Below are 18595 nucleotides of genomic sequence, written 5' to 3'. Positions count from 1 at the left end.
CAGTGGCCTATAATATACATCTTTTGTTAGTCATTATTGAAATATATTAATTTCATAATTTCGTTTAAAATAAAGATTTCTAATAAAGTAGATATAAGATAGAAAAATCTATTAATATGTTTTTGTCAAATTTTTTTCTGATAGTTACAAGACTCAAAGGATCAGGCCTACGCTATTTTTTGTTTTTCTTCTCTCTTCATTTTTTATCTTAACTTAGCTATATATAATTTCGAACTGAGAATTTCACATTGATCCAATTATAGAAAGCTAATTTTGTTTATTATAAAGTCCGTTTAAACGCTTAAATTTATCGGTTAGATAATCTAGGCCTTCTTTATTATTCCGGTTTGATCACGGTTTAATTAAATTTAAACCACTTATCATTCTTTATCCCAATTAAGTTATTGGATTCTGCTGAAACTCATTGAAAATGCCAAATTATAATGTTCGTTTTAATAGTTTTTACGTTTCATTTCTAGAAGTGAATATTAAATTAGATTTAATCACAATACACTTATCTAAATTTAATTTAGTTATAATCTAAATAAAATTTTCTGAATATAAATTTAGAAATCAACACATATTTACTGATGAAAGCTACCACTACGCATTTATCTCTCTAATTGTGACATAGATTAAATAATTTAACAATATTTTTATAATAATATTAATTCATCGACTATAAATCAATTTTCGCAAAATCATAAAACAAATCTACTAAAATTTTAAGAAAATGTTTCGAGATGCGGATCTATCAGGTGAAGATCTAACAGAATGACCGGGACGGGCAGACACGTGCTGGACTTTTGTATAGCTGTCCATCATCTATCACTAGACCTTCAGACTTGGGAAACTCGGCACCAGTCTGGTCCCCCGTGCGGGAGTTTGGGGTTTATTGCCATATTTATCTGTCCCTCTGACTCACATTGCTCACTTCTCAATAAGACACACGGCAGGAAGTGCAACTGCAGCACGTCAACGCAACCCTAGGTGGCAGCCACCATACGCAATAACACTACCTATATTTATCACGTGTGCACGTCACTTTCAATCAAAAGTTAATATTTTTCGGTCCTGGATGTGTGCTTGCATGGGGGCCAAGTGGGCCTCTAATTAGTTTGCCGGGAACCTCCGACATTACCATCCCCTATCAGACTGCCCCTTTGTAATCTCGGTCTTCATACACGAGGGACTAGGTTTATAATCTCTTAAAATCCTTATCGAAGGATTCCTAAAGGAATGTTTAGATTCTAGGATTCTTGTTATGTGGAGTAAAACTTATTTTCGTTCAATTATCTCGGATTGAGTGAAAAGGTATTGAATGTCTCAACGACGCATTTACGTAGTGATAATATACATATTAGAAATTATAGATAAAACATTGTCATAATGTCATATTCAATTGATAAAACAGCACATTAAATACTACTTAGTTTATCTAAAGTACTGTCAGTTTTATTAAGATGGACCACAAGAAAATAACAATTTCAACAAGAAATTATTTACTGCTTATCTAATCCATATTTCACTCAACATATTTATCTAGACAATTTAAAGCAAACGAAATTAACCACAGTAATATNTACCATATGATAGTACAGTACAGTACATGCCGAAAAATTATTATTCTTTCCATAAATTTTTTATAAATTAACTATTTTATGTTTTAAAATAGTAATCTTACGTAATCTAGTCAATCTCAAACTAAGCATGTTCATTTGCTAACGTTTAACTGGATAAAATGAAATTCATTGCAAGTTGGATGAATCTTATTGTACCGAAAAGTAGCAATTGGAGGCTGTTAGTAGTGAAAATTTGTCATAAGCCTATCGAGTATTATGTTTATTTGTGTAATCATTTTCTAAATGGAATTACTATTATAATACTATCTGTGCTTTTGAAGTACAAAAGGATATAATTAATGTGAGATATAGCTTTATACTAGGCCTACACAAACCTCATTTGCAACAATGGATATAATGTAGACTAATCTGTAAGTTCACGTCATATTTAGCTTCAATAACACAAAGTTTTAATTAATTAATGAAAGTTTAACATAACTAGTATAAAGGAATAATGTGTAATCTGTTAGTAATATATTTTAATCGATTTTGGTTAAGGTTCAGCATACGATTTATAATTAAGAATTTCCAATTAAAAAGTAAAATTTATATAAAAATCGATTTTATTTTGAAAATTTTAGTTTTTAAACCATAACAGTCTATTTTTTAAAGTATTTATTTTATTATACGTTGGTGTAAATATAACATTTATTACTATATACGATATCCAAAGTAATAAAAATCTCAATAGATTACTTTTGATTCAGAACGTTGCAAGCCAGAACACTTCTTCGGACTATTTAGTTTAGAAAATTTCCAAAGAACTGATGGTAATTTTTTTATATTTAAATATATAAAAAACACTACAAAAATTACTAGGCCTATAAAGTTTACATCTGCATGATATAATTTACAAGTTTAAAATATTCAGATAACTTTTTCCGAATTTAGAAATACAAAGGTTTGTTCTTAGATTAACTTAAAATGTAATATAAATTAAAGACTTTAATGGTTATTTTGTATAAGGATAAAATTATGCGAACTTGTAGAACGGAAATTGTTATAATTATTATTGAAAATACTAAGATTTGATGGTATTAGTTGGACAATATATTAATTATTCCTTGTATAATTTTCAGAAAGAATGTTTTTCAAATGAACAGAAAAAGAATAAATATATCGAATCGAATTTTTTATAGCTTTGTACATTAAATAGTTGCACTTTTCCTATTTCTAAACTAAATCACTATAGTTTTGTGTCTATAGATTAAAACTATAGTTGTACAGAAAAATTCATTTCTTACGCATCAGTTAGCTATTCATGTTAAAGACTCGTGTTAAAGAGAAACGAGTCTTCTGAATAGACCAATGTATATAGAAAGAGATTTGAACTGGTATTACTTGTTGAAATATTCGAATTTTTTTCTTTGCATTTCATTTCAGTTTGGATTGGTGTTAAGTTGCGTGGAACATGAACTAAGATTTCCAGATTTGTATCAAAATATTCCGGTGGTTAGAATGAGAGGCCAGTAAGCCGCTAAATGTCGATTTAAATCCCACCGAAATAGTGATCAATATTTTCTGTTAGGTTGTTAAGAAGTCTTTCTTGACTGCCAGAATCCTGCATGGCGTAGCTAATTCTGTGAGACGACTTGGGGCTAAGTCGAATTGTAACAAGCCTGGAAGAGACTTCCAACATATTTGAATTCAACGCAGCAGAAAATGTCTGCTTTTCGATAGCCGTAGCCCATTTATTATCATCAAAATGAAAAAAGTAGAAAAAAAGAAATTAATCCATCTAGAACTTGCCTTTTTACTATCAATAATTACATGTTCTTTTCAAGTTGTAAAATACAATTGAAATATTATTTTACAATTTTACAACTGTAGTTTTTCAAATATGTAATTATTTAAATGTTTATACTAAAAGCAAGTAAATCAATTGAAGTAATTAAAAGTTATTAAATGCATAATTATAACATAAAATTGTTCCAAGTTTTCGTATCATCCTTCGACAAATTTTAGAAAATCTCTACCATAATTTCGTAACTTTATAACCAAACATAAATAGATAAACATGAGATTACTCTACATTATGATCATACTGGAATCCGAATCAAATTTACAAATCCTAAATTAGGTTTTATCATAAACTTGTTCAAATGAAGGTGCCATAATGATTCAAATAAATGTGCTTCATAAGGAATAAGTTTGTCTCTCAACATTTATCCACATGGAAGAGGATCTATGTTGATGTATCCCTAAGCACTAAGTAAATGGTCCTCCAGTGGGAAGAGGCGGTCAAAGGCTAATGAACAACATAGACATGTGACCTGTAACCGGTCACCACCATGCCCACTACAATTACCCAGTCAATTTGGTGAGTGAACATTTAGCAACGTTTAGGTACCATTTTGCTATTTAAAGATAGATTGCTCTTGCTCTATTTTAGAGAAGAGTGCCTCTTATAATATTAACCGATATCTGAAAGTATTAATTTCTGCGCTTTAATGTAAACTATATAATGTTACAGATTTGTAAAATTGAAAATGCTGGGCTTAAAAACCCATTAAAATTAAGTTATATTAAACAATACAATTAAGTAAGTGAATAAAATTATGATTTACAAATTTAGAAAATCTTATTTGCATTTTAATTTTGTTTTAATTTATAAACAAATTTTAATTAACACAGTCTTGATTCTAAATAAGTCTGAAGTCCTATTTACTATTGAACATAATTATTAATTAATAATTTAACGGATTTGATTTTAACTACAATATTTTTATATTGTAATTAGAAACTTTATAATTAATAAATTGTGAAATGTACAGTTTTAGGCCTACATACACGTATTTAAGCCTAACTAAGCTTACACATTGTAGTCACGCTTATATTAATATAATTGAACTAATAGATCTGTACGTTATATTATCGAATTTAAGTTAACAAATACAGTGAATTGAAAGCTTTTATTAATCAAAACAAAGTAGTGTTAGATGAAACGTACGGATTTGAAGTAAGAAAAGAGGACTTAATTGACTATCGACTTTCAACTGAAATTCAAATGTTTAATTGAAAAGCCTGATAACTCGCTCTTTTCCACAGACTCCAGCTCAGCAGGAGATAAGCAGAGCCATCACGGAGCAGACAGTCCCGATAATTCTGGGGAGGATGATCCAAAGAAGAAAAAGCGGCAAAGGAGACAAAGGACACATTTCACAAGTCAACAGTTACAAGAATTAGAAGCTACATTCGCTAGAAATCGCTATCCCGATATGTCTACTCGTGAAGAAATAGCCATGTGGACAAATCTAACAGAAGCAAGAGTCAGGGTAAGTTTCGAAAATTATTCTCTCTTATAATGATACATAATTACAGTATATTTAATGTATTGGATTAGTGAACTTATCAAACATATTCAGTAACTTTAGGTTCCGTACAAAATTGTTGTTTCATAAATGCACTTACAATATCTTTTAGAATGCACTGTACAAGCGTTATAAAGACTATAAAGACTAGTCCTACTATTACTGAACAAAACCATTTTGGAAACAGGGAATAGGAGTTTCATTCAGTAGAATGGAGAAAAACGCACGGAGGGCATCTGTCAAGTTTGATTACTCTACCAATTTCGCAAGGAGTAACAGCTAATTTACCGCATGTTAGGATAGTTCGGTCTCTTTCCGGAAGTCTAGACTGTTTTCTACTAGTACTAACCTTATAATAATATAAATATTACAGATTACTACAGACATTAAATTCGAATATTTCACTTAATAGCTTACTATTTTCGATAGATTTAATAGAAAATATCTTAGTATGTATTGTAGAATAAACTAAACTATAGAATGAAAGCTATTATTTTATTCATAAGACTTTTATATAATAATTTTCATTAATGCAGAATAAAAATTAAACAAGAAAATAATTCATCTTATAAATAAACAAGAAGATAAAATCAAAAATTAAAAAACACTATTATCATCATTTTTTTAAAATTGATATTAATAAATTTCTTACGTTTAAATAAAGAATATCGCAAAACTAAGTTCTCATTCTTGCATTTTCGACTGAACAATGTCATTACATTTATTACACGTCTATTGCATTAAATATTCAAAATGTAGTTAATTTATCGTAAGCTAAAGATAAATCTGCAGGCAAGATCAGATCGAAGAAATGCCTTGATGAGAACAATTACAAAGGTTAGAATATATATAATTGTTTTTAAAATAGCTGTTTTATAGTTCTGTTTAGTAACAGAAAGGCATCATTTAAGCCTTCGTGTAGTAAATTATAACAATTATTAATATCAATGTTATTTAGAAACAATTTTATTCAAATTTATAATCGGCTATTTAATTAATCTCTCTAAACCGTAAAGGCCTAAGTCTTGAATTTAAACTGTTTTGTCTATAATTTATCTGATACTGTATCAAATTAGAATTTTGCATTAATAAGCTACTTAAAGAAGAATTATATCTATAATTATAATAAAAAGTGAAATTATCCTGCACAAATCTTTTGTTTTCCCCTCCTTTTTCTTTTTTGTTGCATACAAACATTTATTCTTTCTTAAAATGGGTTTTTCTCCAACAAATCTTTCTGCTACAAGTCTGAACTTATTGGTATTCAGTAGAAGCTAGGTCGAATACAAAACGAAATTCTTGTGTAGCATTATTCTCTTTGGCGTTGTTGCCGTTTCGATTCGCATTGCATCCGACATATCTCAAGCAGTCCACCTATCAGAAAAACTCTCTGGGCGTGGCGGAGGATGTTCTGCAGGCGGAGCATTCTACCAAACAGGGCAATGACTGTCAACTCCGAGACAAACAGGTCGTCGCTGTAGACGATATAAACGCGTAACGATCGCTGTACTTGATGAGGCTGCTTGCATTTCCTTCTCTCCTTTGTTCCGATCTTGTTAAGGTTATTCTACAAATATAGCTTCACATCGTTTCGCATTTCGAATTAAAGTATACTAGCAACCAATCTGTTTTTCCCTATTTCCAGAGAGTTTAACAGGAAAGCATATTTTTCTCCTACAAAATAAATGTTTCGCGTCTCGAATGAAGGCAATTCTCTAAGGACAAAGTTTTCTATTATTACGCAGACATGTCGTAATAGGAATTGAAATTTAGTCTCCTTTATACATCCGCAGTTTGGTCGAGATCACACTCTTGGGAAATGCGGTCTGTTACAAAATGATAATGAAAAAAGGTCGCTATATACGGCCTTCAATGATCTGCAAAGTCTCTTTGGGAGACCTTATTTTACTTTGTATTTAGTCTACAGGTTGCGATATGAACAGGAAAAAAAAGTCACTAAGTATTATTAAAATATGTAATCTACACTTGATTTGTGTGTTCTTAGTTTTTTCTCTTATATTCTCTAATATTCTAAGTAATACGATAAATTAGTAGACTAATTATTCATTAAATGAACGTAATTTATTCTAGATTTAATAGCCTTATGTTGAATTTAACACAATTAAGAAAATGAAACCAACCGAATTTAATGAAACGTTGGATTTTAAAAGTTTCATTTATACTTTATTTTACAGATCGCTCTGTAAATCATAACCGTATCGCCAAACATTTATAGGCAGTAGGCTATATATATTTTCTTTCCGGGCCTATTCAATTCCGCCAATTCTCTCGAATATATTAGACCTATAAAAGAGAAAAGTCACCATATCGTAACAAACATTCAAAACACTATTCACAAGTGATTGCTCCTACACCTACATAGGTTGGTTACTGTTAAAAGTAAGTTCGTCGTTAAAACGAAGCAGAAATGGTAAGTTACCGATTTTCTAGTATCATATATGAGATTGGTGACATGTATGTAAAGATGCAGCCGTAAACTTGTGTCATCTACAAAATGACGTGTCGACGTAGTCAACATTTACCATGTATCATCAACAGTAGCCACGGGGGGATGTCATCAGAGCGTATCCGATGGCTACAGGACGTTAGGTGAGGCTGGCATATGACGCCATATTTCTCTGGGGAGAAGTTTTCCCGCTTCCAAACGGTAGAAACTGTATTGGTGGAAGGAATAGGAATTATCCACGGGTTTCTATCCATCCTACTATACCCAGAAACTTTTTAACGCGCTCTTTTTTTATACCACATGTTCCTAAAAGATAACCCCGAAAACATTATTTTAAAAAACAAAATATACTAACAAATATATAATCGCACAAATAACACAATGCATTAAGCGCTTAATTAATAGGACACGATTATCACGACAAGATTCAAATCCATGGAATTTTATCTTTTGTATCTATTTTCCTATTTGGTGTCGGGTTTCATCGCGATGTAAAAAAAGATCCGATTTACTGATGAATTAGGCAACATTGGTAATAGAGTAACCTTGAAATTTGTATTTGAAACGAAGCACAACTAATTAAGTCGTCTTGTTAAGGTCAGAACGGCTTAAATCCAGTTTTGAAGATAAGGAAGACGGCGATTGGTACAGCGACTGAGAGTCAGTGGTGATGTTAACCCCGAGATTAGAACTCAATCCTCCGGACAATTTGTTTTACAGTCACACTCGGTGACGTTGTTAATTAATGAAGGTTTTTTCGTTTCTCGACACATACTTGATTTACGAAGTTATAGCGTACGAAATACGAGAAGGCTTCTTCCATTTTGCCGGCACTTTCTAATAGTTAAAGAGCGCTTTAAGGAAAATAAATATTAATACCTAAACACGCGTTTGTTTAATATAATAGATCCAGCTTTGGTTAATTAACTGTGTAGATTAAGGTACAAATTTTAAATCCGGGAGTCTTAAGGTTAATCCTTTTGTTTAATTTACATCTTATTTAGTTTTTTCTCTTCGACTAATTTGCGCTTAAAATTTCTTTTGCTAATATATTTTGTAACCTATTTTTATATTGGATTATGTTCTCAAAATTAAATTGTATGATTTGTAAAAGAGATCTCTCTTCTCGTAGGTCTTAGGCCACGTCGATGGATTGAAGATATTTTAAGTATCTGCATTTATTACAAATTAGATATTTCTTTTGAAAGAAAATAAAGATTAAATCCATTAAAATTGAAAACGAATGACAGAAAATTGAAATGGAAATAGGCTCGGATGCGCCGCATTCTCGATCTTAGTACGAAGCTCATTGTGCTTTCATTCACAGCAGGAGGGAAGATTAAATGAAAATCTAACATAGAAACAATTTTTCGACCTTAGAGAAGGTCGTCGTATAACAAATGCGGACAGAATAGACCGTCTTTGAATCTCGATTCCGCGGCATTACGTTTAATCTCGCTACTTAGGTAGCTTGTTTGTCATCTCCTTCACACTTCTAGAAGCAACATTTCACTTTATCAATCTGTTATTTACAGTTATTGATAGGGGATCCTTACATCTAATCTGCTAAGCCTTTAAATAGATGCCGACTAGCATTTGTATAGAATAGTTGTATAGAGCATGCCTTCTCCGGTAATTAACTTATTTGCATGACGAAGATTCGGGTATACACATAACCAATTTGCTATTCATATTGCTTAACCTCTTACCGACTCGTTATTCTGAAAAGACACAATACGGCATTTATAAGCATGCAAGTTTTGTAGATTTTGCTAGAGATGAGACGAAGCAGCATTCGTAAATTGGAAAAGACGATATTTTTATTCATTTTATAAATCCTTTCTCACACTATAGCTTTATCTTATAAAAATTTTCATCACACTTTCTTTCTCATAATGCTTCCAAAATACAAAATTTTCTTTCCTGTTTCAAATCATTTTACAATTCTATTACGTTTGCATCATTTTCCCTCTTCATAAGCTTTTTACATACGGAAATAAGAAAATCGACTGAAATCTTCTTATAGTTGAGAAATTATCCAATTCGATCGATGTAAATTTTAATAATACATCAATAATATTACGTCATTAAACGCGTTTAATTATCTACCTTGTATTACGTAAAAAATATAAATAAACGGAGAAAAGTTTACTATGTACAGCTTGTAAGCACGACAATTTAAAATTTAAAACTTAAAATTCATACTTACAAACCCGGAAAATTCAATAAAACAATTTTTATTGATTAAATTCAAAACAGATTTCAGAGATTACTGAGTCTTTAACTTATATTTAATTAATAACCCACATAGAAAAATTTGTAGAATCAATAGACCTGTAAATATTTGAAATTTTATATCTGTGAAATAATCTTACAGAATATAAATTACTTTATTTTTTTAAACTAAACTGTAAATTAATCTGTATACGTAACAAATTATTAAAATTATAAATTATTCTATCAATAATTTTGAGAAACCAGCACCACGAAAGGGTACAAATAGTCATCTTACCATATAACAGAAGAAATTTAGTTGTTATAAGGGTAAGTTGTTATATTTAATGCTAAAAACTATTAAAAAAAAACTGCCACAACTTGAAAATATTGACTAAAGATTCCAAGTATCTTTCAGCATCCATCAATGATTTGTGAGAAGAAATCGCCGAATATTAGAAAAGGAAATATAATTTATTATTATTATAATTTGGTGTTTTCATATTTGACTTAAATAAGAAACAACTTAATAATTATTTCATATTGAAGTTTAAATTACCTAGATGGGCTGTGTATATTTTAAGAATACAGAATTTAATAATAATAATAAAATTAAACAAATAATATTGATTTTATTTGAAATATCGAAAACATAAATAAAGCAGTTTATTACAAGTTACCTGGAACAAGTTTAAATTAATAACATATGTTGGTCCAACTAAACTTTTTAATAGTTTATTTAGTCCGTTATTGTGAAATACGAAAAATAAACAATTTTAATGTCTTAATATATTTATATATTAAACCTATAAATTAATTATAAATAGCTTATATATGATTCAAAGTAATATAAAGATTAACATCTTTATATCGAAAATTAATATTTACTAAAACTGAAAATTTTGAAGAATTTATATTTATTCAGAAAAATCAATTGTTAAAAAAATTTATTTATTTCGAAATCAGTACCTATCAATGGTAAAATTAATTATATTAATTGATTAAAATATTTCAAAAAGTAGAGTTTTAATTAACAGAGAAATTTATCTTAATTTCTATATATATATGAAATATATGTAACTATAAAGTTATAAATAATATAGGATTATGATTTTTATATAAGTAGTGATTTGTAATTTGGATTTTTGTGATGTTTTTCTGTGATTCGTTCCAATAAATAGAACCTATCATCACAAATGATCGTACTCGTAAAAATCTTCTTCGGAAAGGATTGAATTGTTTTAATTTGCATCGTTTCAGAAATTGTACAGTACTTTACATTTAATCAAATTATTATTATTTTATTTTAATAAGTATACAATTAATTTAAAAACATCCAAAATTTCTTTTTAGAATTTATCAGTTTGAAAGAAAAAATGAATAAGTAAATAATTGTAACAACCAATACTCTCTCTTATAACGAAGTAGGCCTATTTCATCACTGTTATCCTAGAAGATTTCATTATTTTTTCGAATCTAAGGTTTCGTTTAGACGAATTTAAAATATATATGCTTGATATAATAACATATGGTAATAATCTGTAAGTTCTTTAAGCTTTTATTGTAGGCTAAAATATTAATATAACGCTAAATCTACATCAAAACTGACAATTAGGCCTAATACATAACGAAAAATATTGATGTATCTTCTTAACCTTTAGATTTTGCAGTTACTACATCAATATAAGCTAAAGATGCTAAAAAAATTATATAATAAATAAAAATTCAATCTTAAAAATTAATTATCCGTATAAGAATACTTTGTATATAGAGGATGAAGTACCATTTAAGATAAAGCAGATTAGGAAATTCGTTTTCAAATATACAGGCATGAGCTATCCTTAATCAGTAGGCCAGGGATAAGACCTTCCATTATTCTCTGTCGACGCTTCTAGTAATAGGTTATGGTTTAAGTTAATAACTTCATTATTGGAGGATAGCGACGTTTTCCGGTTCTCATTCGGAAGATCTAATAGAACCGCTTTCCAGTGGCCTATAATATACATCTTTTGTTAGTCATTATTGAAATATATTAATTTCATAATTTCGTTTAAAATAAAGATTTCTAATAAAGTAGATATAAGAAAGAAAAATCTATTAATATGTTTTTGTCAAATTTTTTTCTGATAGTTACAAGACTCAAAGGATCAGGCCTACGCTATTTTTTGTTTTTCTTCTCTCTTCATTTTTTATCTTAACTTAGCTATATATAATTTCGAACTGAGAATTTCACATTGATCCAATTATAGAAAGCTAATTTTGTTTATTATAAAGTCCGTTTAAACGCTTAAATTTATCGGTTAGATAATCTAGGCCTTCTTTATTATTCCGGTTTGATCACGGTTTAATTAAATTTAAACCACTTATCATTCTTTATCCCAATTAAGTTATTGGATTCTGCTGAAACTCATTGAAAATGCCAAATTATAATGTTCGTTTTAATAGTTTTTACGTTTCATTTCTAGAAGTGAATATTAAATTAGATTTAATCACAATACACTTATCTAAATTTAATTTAGTTATAATCTAAATAAAATTTTCTGAATATAAATTTAGAAATCAACACATATTTACTGATGAAAGCTACCACTACGCATTTATCTCTCTAATTGTGACATAGATTAAATAATTTAACAATATTTTTATAATAATATTAATTCATCGACTATAAATCAATTTTCGCAAAATCATAAAACAAATCTACTAAAATTTTAAGAAAATGTTTCGAGATGCGGATCTATCAGGTGAAGATCTAACAGAATGACCGGGACGGGCAGACACGTGCTGGACTTTTGTATAGCTGTCCATCATCTATCACTAGACCTTCAGACTTGGGAAACTCGGCACCAGTCTGGTCCCCCGTGCGGGAGTTTGGGGTTTATTGCCATATTTATCTGTCCCTCTGACTCACATTGCTCACTTCTCAATAAGACACACGGCAGGAAGTGCAACTGCAGCACGTCAACGCAACCCTAGGTGGCAGCCACCATACGCAATAACACTACCTATATTTATCACGTGTGCACGTCACTTTCAATCAAAAGTTAATATTTTTCGGTCCTGGATGTGTGCTTGCATGGGGGCCAAGTGGGCCTCTAATTAGTTTGCCGGGAACCTCCGACATTACCATCCCCTATCAGACTGCCCCTTTGTAATCTCGGTCTTCATACACGAGGGACTAGGTTTATAATCTCTTAAAATCCTTATCGAAGGATTCCTAAAGGAATGTTTAGATTCTAGGATTCTTGTTATGTGGAGTAAAACTTATTTTCGTTCAATTATCTCGGATTGAGTGAAAAGGTATTGAATGTCTCAACGACGCATTTACGTAGTGATAATATACATATTAGAAATTATAGATAAAACATTGTCATAATGTCATATTCAATTGATAAAACAGCACATTAAATACTACTTAGTTTATCTAAAGTACTGTCAGTTTTATTAAGATGGACCACAAGAAAATAACAATTTCAACAAGAAATTATTTACTGCTTATCTAATCCATATTTCACTCAACATATTTATCTAGACAATTTAAAGCAAACGAAATTAACCACAGTAATATATTTTTATAAGATTTTATTCCTTTATCACAATCAAATTGTTATTTTTTAGAAATAAATTTTAGAAAACTTTCTTTCGAAAGAATATAACTCAATAATTTATTTTATTCCGCACAAATATAATATTTTTTAATATAAAAATAGAGCATTTTTCCTAACATTTATATTTAAAACGTTCATTTAATTTCGTTTGTTACTTCCTAAAATGATTTGTAGAATATAAGCCTATATATAGTCTATATAATAATGGATATAATAGAATATATATTATCACGTTATGTCTTTAATAAATTATAATTAATAATTTAAAGTAAATTATTAAATTTTTCTAATTATTATTTACACCATAAATCGTTTAAAACAAAGAATTTATTATTATGATCCATTAACTGCTATTGGATTAAGATCCAATCAATAGTTTGAACCAAGAATTAATCTTCATTATCGCCAGCGAAGAACACGTAATTAGTTTTAAATATTAAATAAATTCGCATTAATTTATAAAATAGAAAAGCTAAAGTTGGCACTCGTGTCCAAATTTTGTATTAGAAGCGAGGACAAGGTGTTAGAGAAGAGAATGTTAACGTTAACGGACGGACCTCTTAACGAACCACTCGTTGTATCGGGTGGATAAACGAGATTTGTGTGGGAGTAATTCGACAAGACCCTATCTATAACGTATTGACAGCTGCGTGTCCATAAATATTTATGGTAGCGAGTACAGAAAGGGGTTTGGAAGCCTCTGACAGGAGGTAACAGTGATAAATAGAGCAGCCACAATAAATAATGGACATTGGACAGTAAATCACAGTCGGACGGCAGCTGGTGTCATTAAAGAGGCCCCCTACAGCGGTCGTGGCCTGTGATATTACATCGACGCCTTCTTAATTAAGAGAGTCGCTCAATCAGAGAACCACTAGATTAATTCTTCCACTTACAATAGTTAAATTCAGTCGGATTTAAAGTTTATACTTCTGTTTTCTCTTGTAAATTTCGAAGAATTTACTAAGTTAAATAATCGAAAAATACTATATGAATTCATTTAACTTTATTAAAATGGAAATTTTGGGTAGACAAACATTATCATACGATATACATTGTTCTCAATATTGTTAAATTTCTTCCCGTAGAGTTAATTTAATGAGCTCTAAATTAAGAGATTGTTTTGATAAATGTAAAAATAGTAATTTATTTCAATATTTCGAAATCCACTTCCCTGGAGTTTAAATCCAAAGCGCTTAAAAATCCAAAAAGAAACTCAAAATTGATTGAAGTAGATGGTTAAAGCAATATCCAAGTTTTCTTTAGATCTTTAGACCAGGTGGTAAGTACAGGCAAGACTATGAAGAACTAATGGCAATACGTATTATTTATTAACTAGTCGATTGATTGGCCCGAATGCAATCCACTTAGTCGATAGCAATAGATGTGAGAGAAATGTGGCCAAAGAATAGATCTCCTCATCAAAGCTTGGAAGAGGAAATGGACAGAAAGGAGTTTGACAAATCCCTCCATCTAATCTTCGCGTTCTTCTTTCGTTCGACGTTAGTGACGGGCGTCACGTGACTTCTGCGATCATTTCTCGGTAATGATTATTAAGAAGTACAATTTTCTTTGGATATTTTTATCTTCATAATTATTGTTCACAATGTTTTATCGTTAATTTATATCACACTAGGATATGTGAAGATAAATATTGTGTGGTATTTATTAAGAAAAATAGCATAATTATTTGATAGATATTAGCTGAATAAATGAATTAAAGTATTAATCACTTCCAGAGAAATGCGTAACTGTTCTATGACATCACAGTTTTAAATTGTAAATGTAACCAAATCGAAAATTACGTTACAAATTTTGATATTGGAAATAAACAAAATCTCATCTGCTCACTAAATAATTCGCTAAATAAATTTGTGATTTAAAAAAAAGAAGGAAAAATAAGCCAAAGATAAAGACGAAGTGTGCATTCATCATTTTATATGACGTTATTATCGCAGGTGCGACAACAACGGTAACTGCAAAAATATTTTGTTTACTGATCCAATGGAACAAACTACAATCTTTAGCAACAGATTTACAACACGGTTAGTCCTCGTTAACAACTTCGTATCTTGTGCTGTATAAATCATAGGCTCCTTCGTCTCTGATAGCGCAGGACCTGTTCGAAGTTTATGTTGATTGTCTACCATCTCGTTCCCATAGCAACTTGCATCAGGAGCAGCCATATTTCATTGAGACTGTCGCGACTCGGCCTGCGACATGCACAACAAACTTGCGATTAGTTTCTTTACTAGACAGGCGCCGGTGAATTAAAGATAAGTCTTCGTTTTTACGATGTCAACTTATTTATGTCGACCGCGTTGTTTGTAAGGATCGACGACCATTGGCGGCCCAGGTGGTCTAGGCCAGAAATCTCCCGAATCTTCTATTAAAGAGACTCGAGGAAATCATTGGCCTAAACAATTATTGCAGCTAGCAACCGGCATTTTCTACAGAATAAAGTTTCTAGAAACAATTTAACCTCCATCGCAGATTTTAATCAGCTCGACGATTATAAGGAATAATTTAATGTAGACATTAAGTTATGCGCCTATTAAAGAAACGAAAAAGTAGAATATATTACGAAGGGTGTTTCCTTTCATTAAAAAATCACGAGGAAGCCTATCCGAAGGATTAATTCAGGCGAGGACACTACATCCGGAGTTTTTAAGAGGGTTCTAAATGACTCGACAGAAGCGGGAAATTTCCATAGAACGGAAGCAACTTTGACACTCGAAGCTCCATCAGCAAAAGCCCGAAGAACTAATACCGTCTTCACCATATGCAGAATTTGAAATCACGAGGATACAATGGAAATTTCCCTAAGCTGAAAAGTCTAAGGAAAGAATGACACGTTACTTCTTCTAATTAAGCAGTCGAAGAAGGTGACATCACCGGACACTAGGTTTTGCCCTTTTTCTTTTAGCTACTATAGACGGTTGGGTTTTAAAACCAGGTCATCTATCACTCTCTGGCCCACCTGCAGAGCATTCCTCGTACATCATAGCAGGCAGCCGTCATTGTGGCATCGTTTAATATTTATACACTAGATACTTGTAAATCCCCACACGGGAGTTAAAACACCATTAAAAACAGCACTTTTTTTCTGAATCTACGGAATCCCGGAAGTGGAAATTCCCGCCAGAGAAAGATTTATCGTCACCCTTACTTTACTATTGGTCGAGGGAGCATATCATACATTCAACTTTAGACTAGGGTGTGGAAATATTCTCATCTGAATTAGAACACTTTTACTCAATTCTATTCTTAGATATAACCCAAAACGCGCATAATACATGATAAAAAGTTATCTTCTATTCACGATTAATACCTATCCTCTAAATATTGAATTATTAAATCTAATTCTAGAACGACATTCACAAACCAACTGCTTAGTACATAGTTATAAGAGATGCTCATGACTCCACCTTTAGTTCCATTATAAATTTCGATCGTTGGCTTTAATCTGAAATTTCTTCCTTTTTCTTTAATTTACTAGCAAATATGTAATACCATTATCTTCTCATCCCAGTTCCGAATTCTATATCATCACGATTATAGAGTTACTTTATTTTATTGAGTTTTCTGTTCTCTACAAAAACTTCAATTTATTTGGGCTTTAGAACACTTAATAACCATGAAAAAAATTACCATGATTAGAAAGTTATGGTGACATAAATATTCTATTATTTAAGTGAATAATTCTTCATTAATTCGGATTAGTTTTTTAAGCTAAATCATTTAAATACTTACAGTAAACTTCATTTATTCATTTAAAGAACGAAATGTGTTTGAAATTTAGATAAAAAATTGGAAAATCATATTCCCGAGAGATTTAATGGAAGTAGACTTACTTTTAGGGAATAAATTAAAATTCCATTCAAAAATACAAACAAAAATCATTCTATCCTAAATTTATTAGATGTCACATGAAGATTTGATGAAAATTTTGATTTTATTTTATGACGTCAATAAATTTTATACTTTATTTGTAAAGATTTATCAATAGATCTTTCTGCAGTAACCGGAAGATTTCTACGTGCTGTAAAAATGTTCCCATCTTTATCGGACTCTTCGAGAAAGAGCAGGTTTATTCTATTATAAACTAGTAATTCCATTACATCATTTTGCCGCACGAAAATATTGATTAATGAGCCAACTTAAAAAGTTATAAATGTTTGAATCCTTAGCAGCTGCCACGTTTCAGACAAGACAGTGCCGACTAGATTGCGTCGTCTAAGTGCTTGATTCAAGAAAGTATTAAGCTTAAGAATATAGCGTAGAAAATCACCTTTACTAAGGAGAATTTGAAAGTAATCGAAAGAAAAAAAAAAGCGTACAGCCTACTGACCCGACTCTATTCCATTAGAAAGGATTAGGTATTTTATGAGGTCTATCTATCTTATATTTCATTACTGATCCAGTAGTTATATAAAATATTCAGATGTCGTTGATGTAGAGCGGCTCTTCCGAACCCACTATAAAAGGTTAGCCACATTTAATTGTCTGGTGCCTGCTTGTCTGGACAAATCAGAATGGATTATCGCTAGGGGATGAAGTTTGATTTATCCAGGAATTTTTCTCTTCGTCGTTGCGTATATTTCTAGATGATTACACTGAATTATCGCAAGAGAGGAGTAATCTACTGGAGTTAATTATCTGGCGCTATAATTGCGCCTCAAAATTCTATATTTCAGCGCAGTTCGGTTTATTAAGTGTGTTGTTATGAAAATACTGTTTGGAGAAATTTAATTATATTTTGTGTGGTTTGTGGATGAATTTTATTAAGGGGGATTTCATCCGTGTTGCAGGAAGTTTTCAAGACTGAGACTAACAACAACCGAATAATCTCGTGTAAATTTATTTGTTCACCCAGACGAGAAGTTTGTAAAATTTACGCAAATTAATTACATTTTATAGATTGTATTTGTAACCTTAACTGCGTTTATCAGCAAGGCCGATTACGTTCTTCTTGTTCGTCAAAATTGATTATACGTTCTGTGATCATTGACAGTTTTTAATGTTAGCGCATAGAAAACTTTCCATAACTGAAACTAATGACGGAAAGAAAAAAGAAATAAGGTCGACAGAAAACTTCCCTTCCATCAACAGCAGATATCGTTGTTTGAGAACCTAATCCTACAATCGAACTAGACAGAGGACGGTATCCAATAACAGGCAAGTAATTATGAAGACCACAGACAAAGACATGACCTGACTTAAAAGTTGATATTGCAGGAAAAGACACAAGAGTAATACTAAGCTCGATTCCTATAACTTGAATTAGTGTAGGAATTTTATCATCCGCAACTACGATGTCGTCTTTGAATATTTTCAATTCATACGTTAATAATAAAGTTAACTTCAGCGTTT

At 30.7% G+C, this 18595-nt stretch overlaps 1 protein-coding gene across 3 annotated transcripts in view; it reads left to right on the top strand.

The window, feature by feature from the left end:
• The window catches only part of LOC111639466 (pituitary homeobox x-like), a 56125-nt gene that overhangs the window by 33522 nt on the left and 4008 nt on the right, over positions 1 to 18595 (top strand). For all 3 annotated transcript variants that reach the window (XM_023385361.1, XM_023385360.1, XM_023385359.1), the window contains exon 2: positions 4671 to 4897. In XM_023385361.1, the coding sequence (XP_023241129.1) occupies positions 4671 to 4897 (227 nt within the window). The remainder of the gene's footprint in view (positions 1 to 4670; positions 4898 to 18595) is intronic.

Source organism: Centruroides sculpturatus, unplaced genomic scaffold (assembly GCF_000671375.1).
Source record: "Centruroides sculpturatus isolate CEXI.00-Female unplaced genomic scaffold, Cexi_2.0 scaffold1356, whole genome shotgun sequence".
NCBI classification, from domain to species: Eukaryota; Metazoa; Arthropoda; class Arachnida; order Scorpiones; family Buthidae; genus Centruroides; species Centruroides sculpturatus.
The sequence above is the reverse complement of the archived record's forward strand: the minus strand, read 5'-3'. Positions and strand labels throughout refer to the sequence as shown.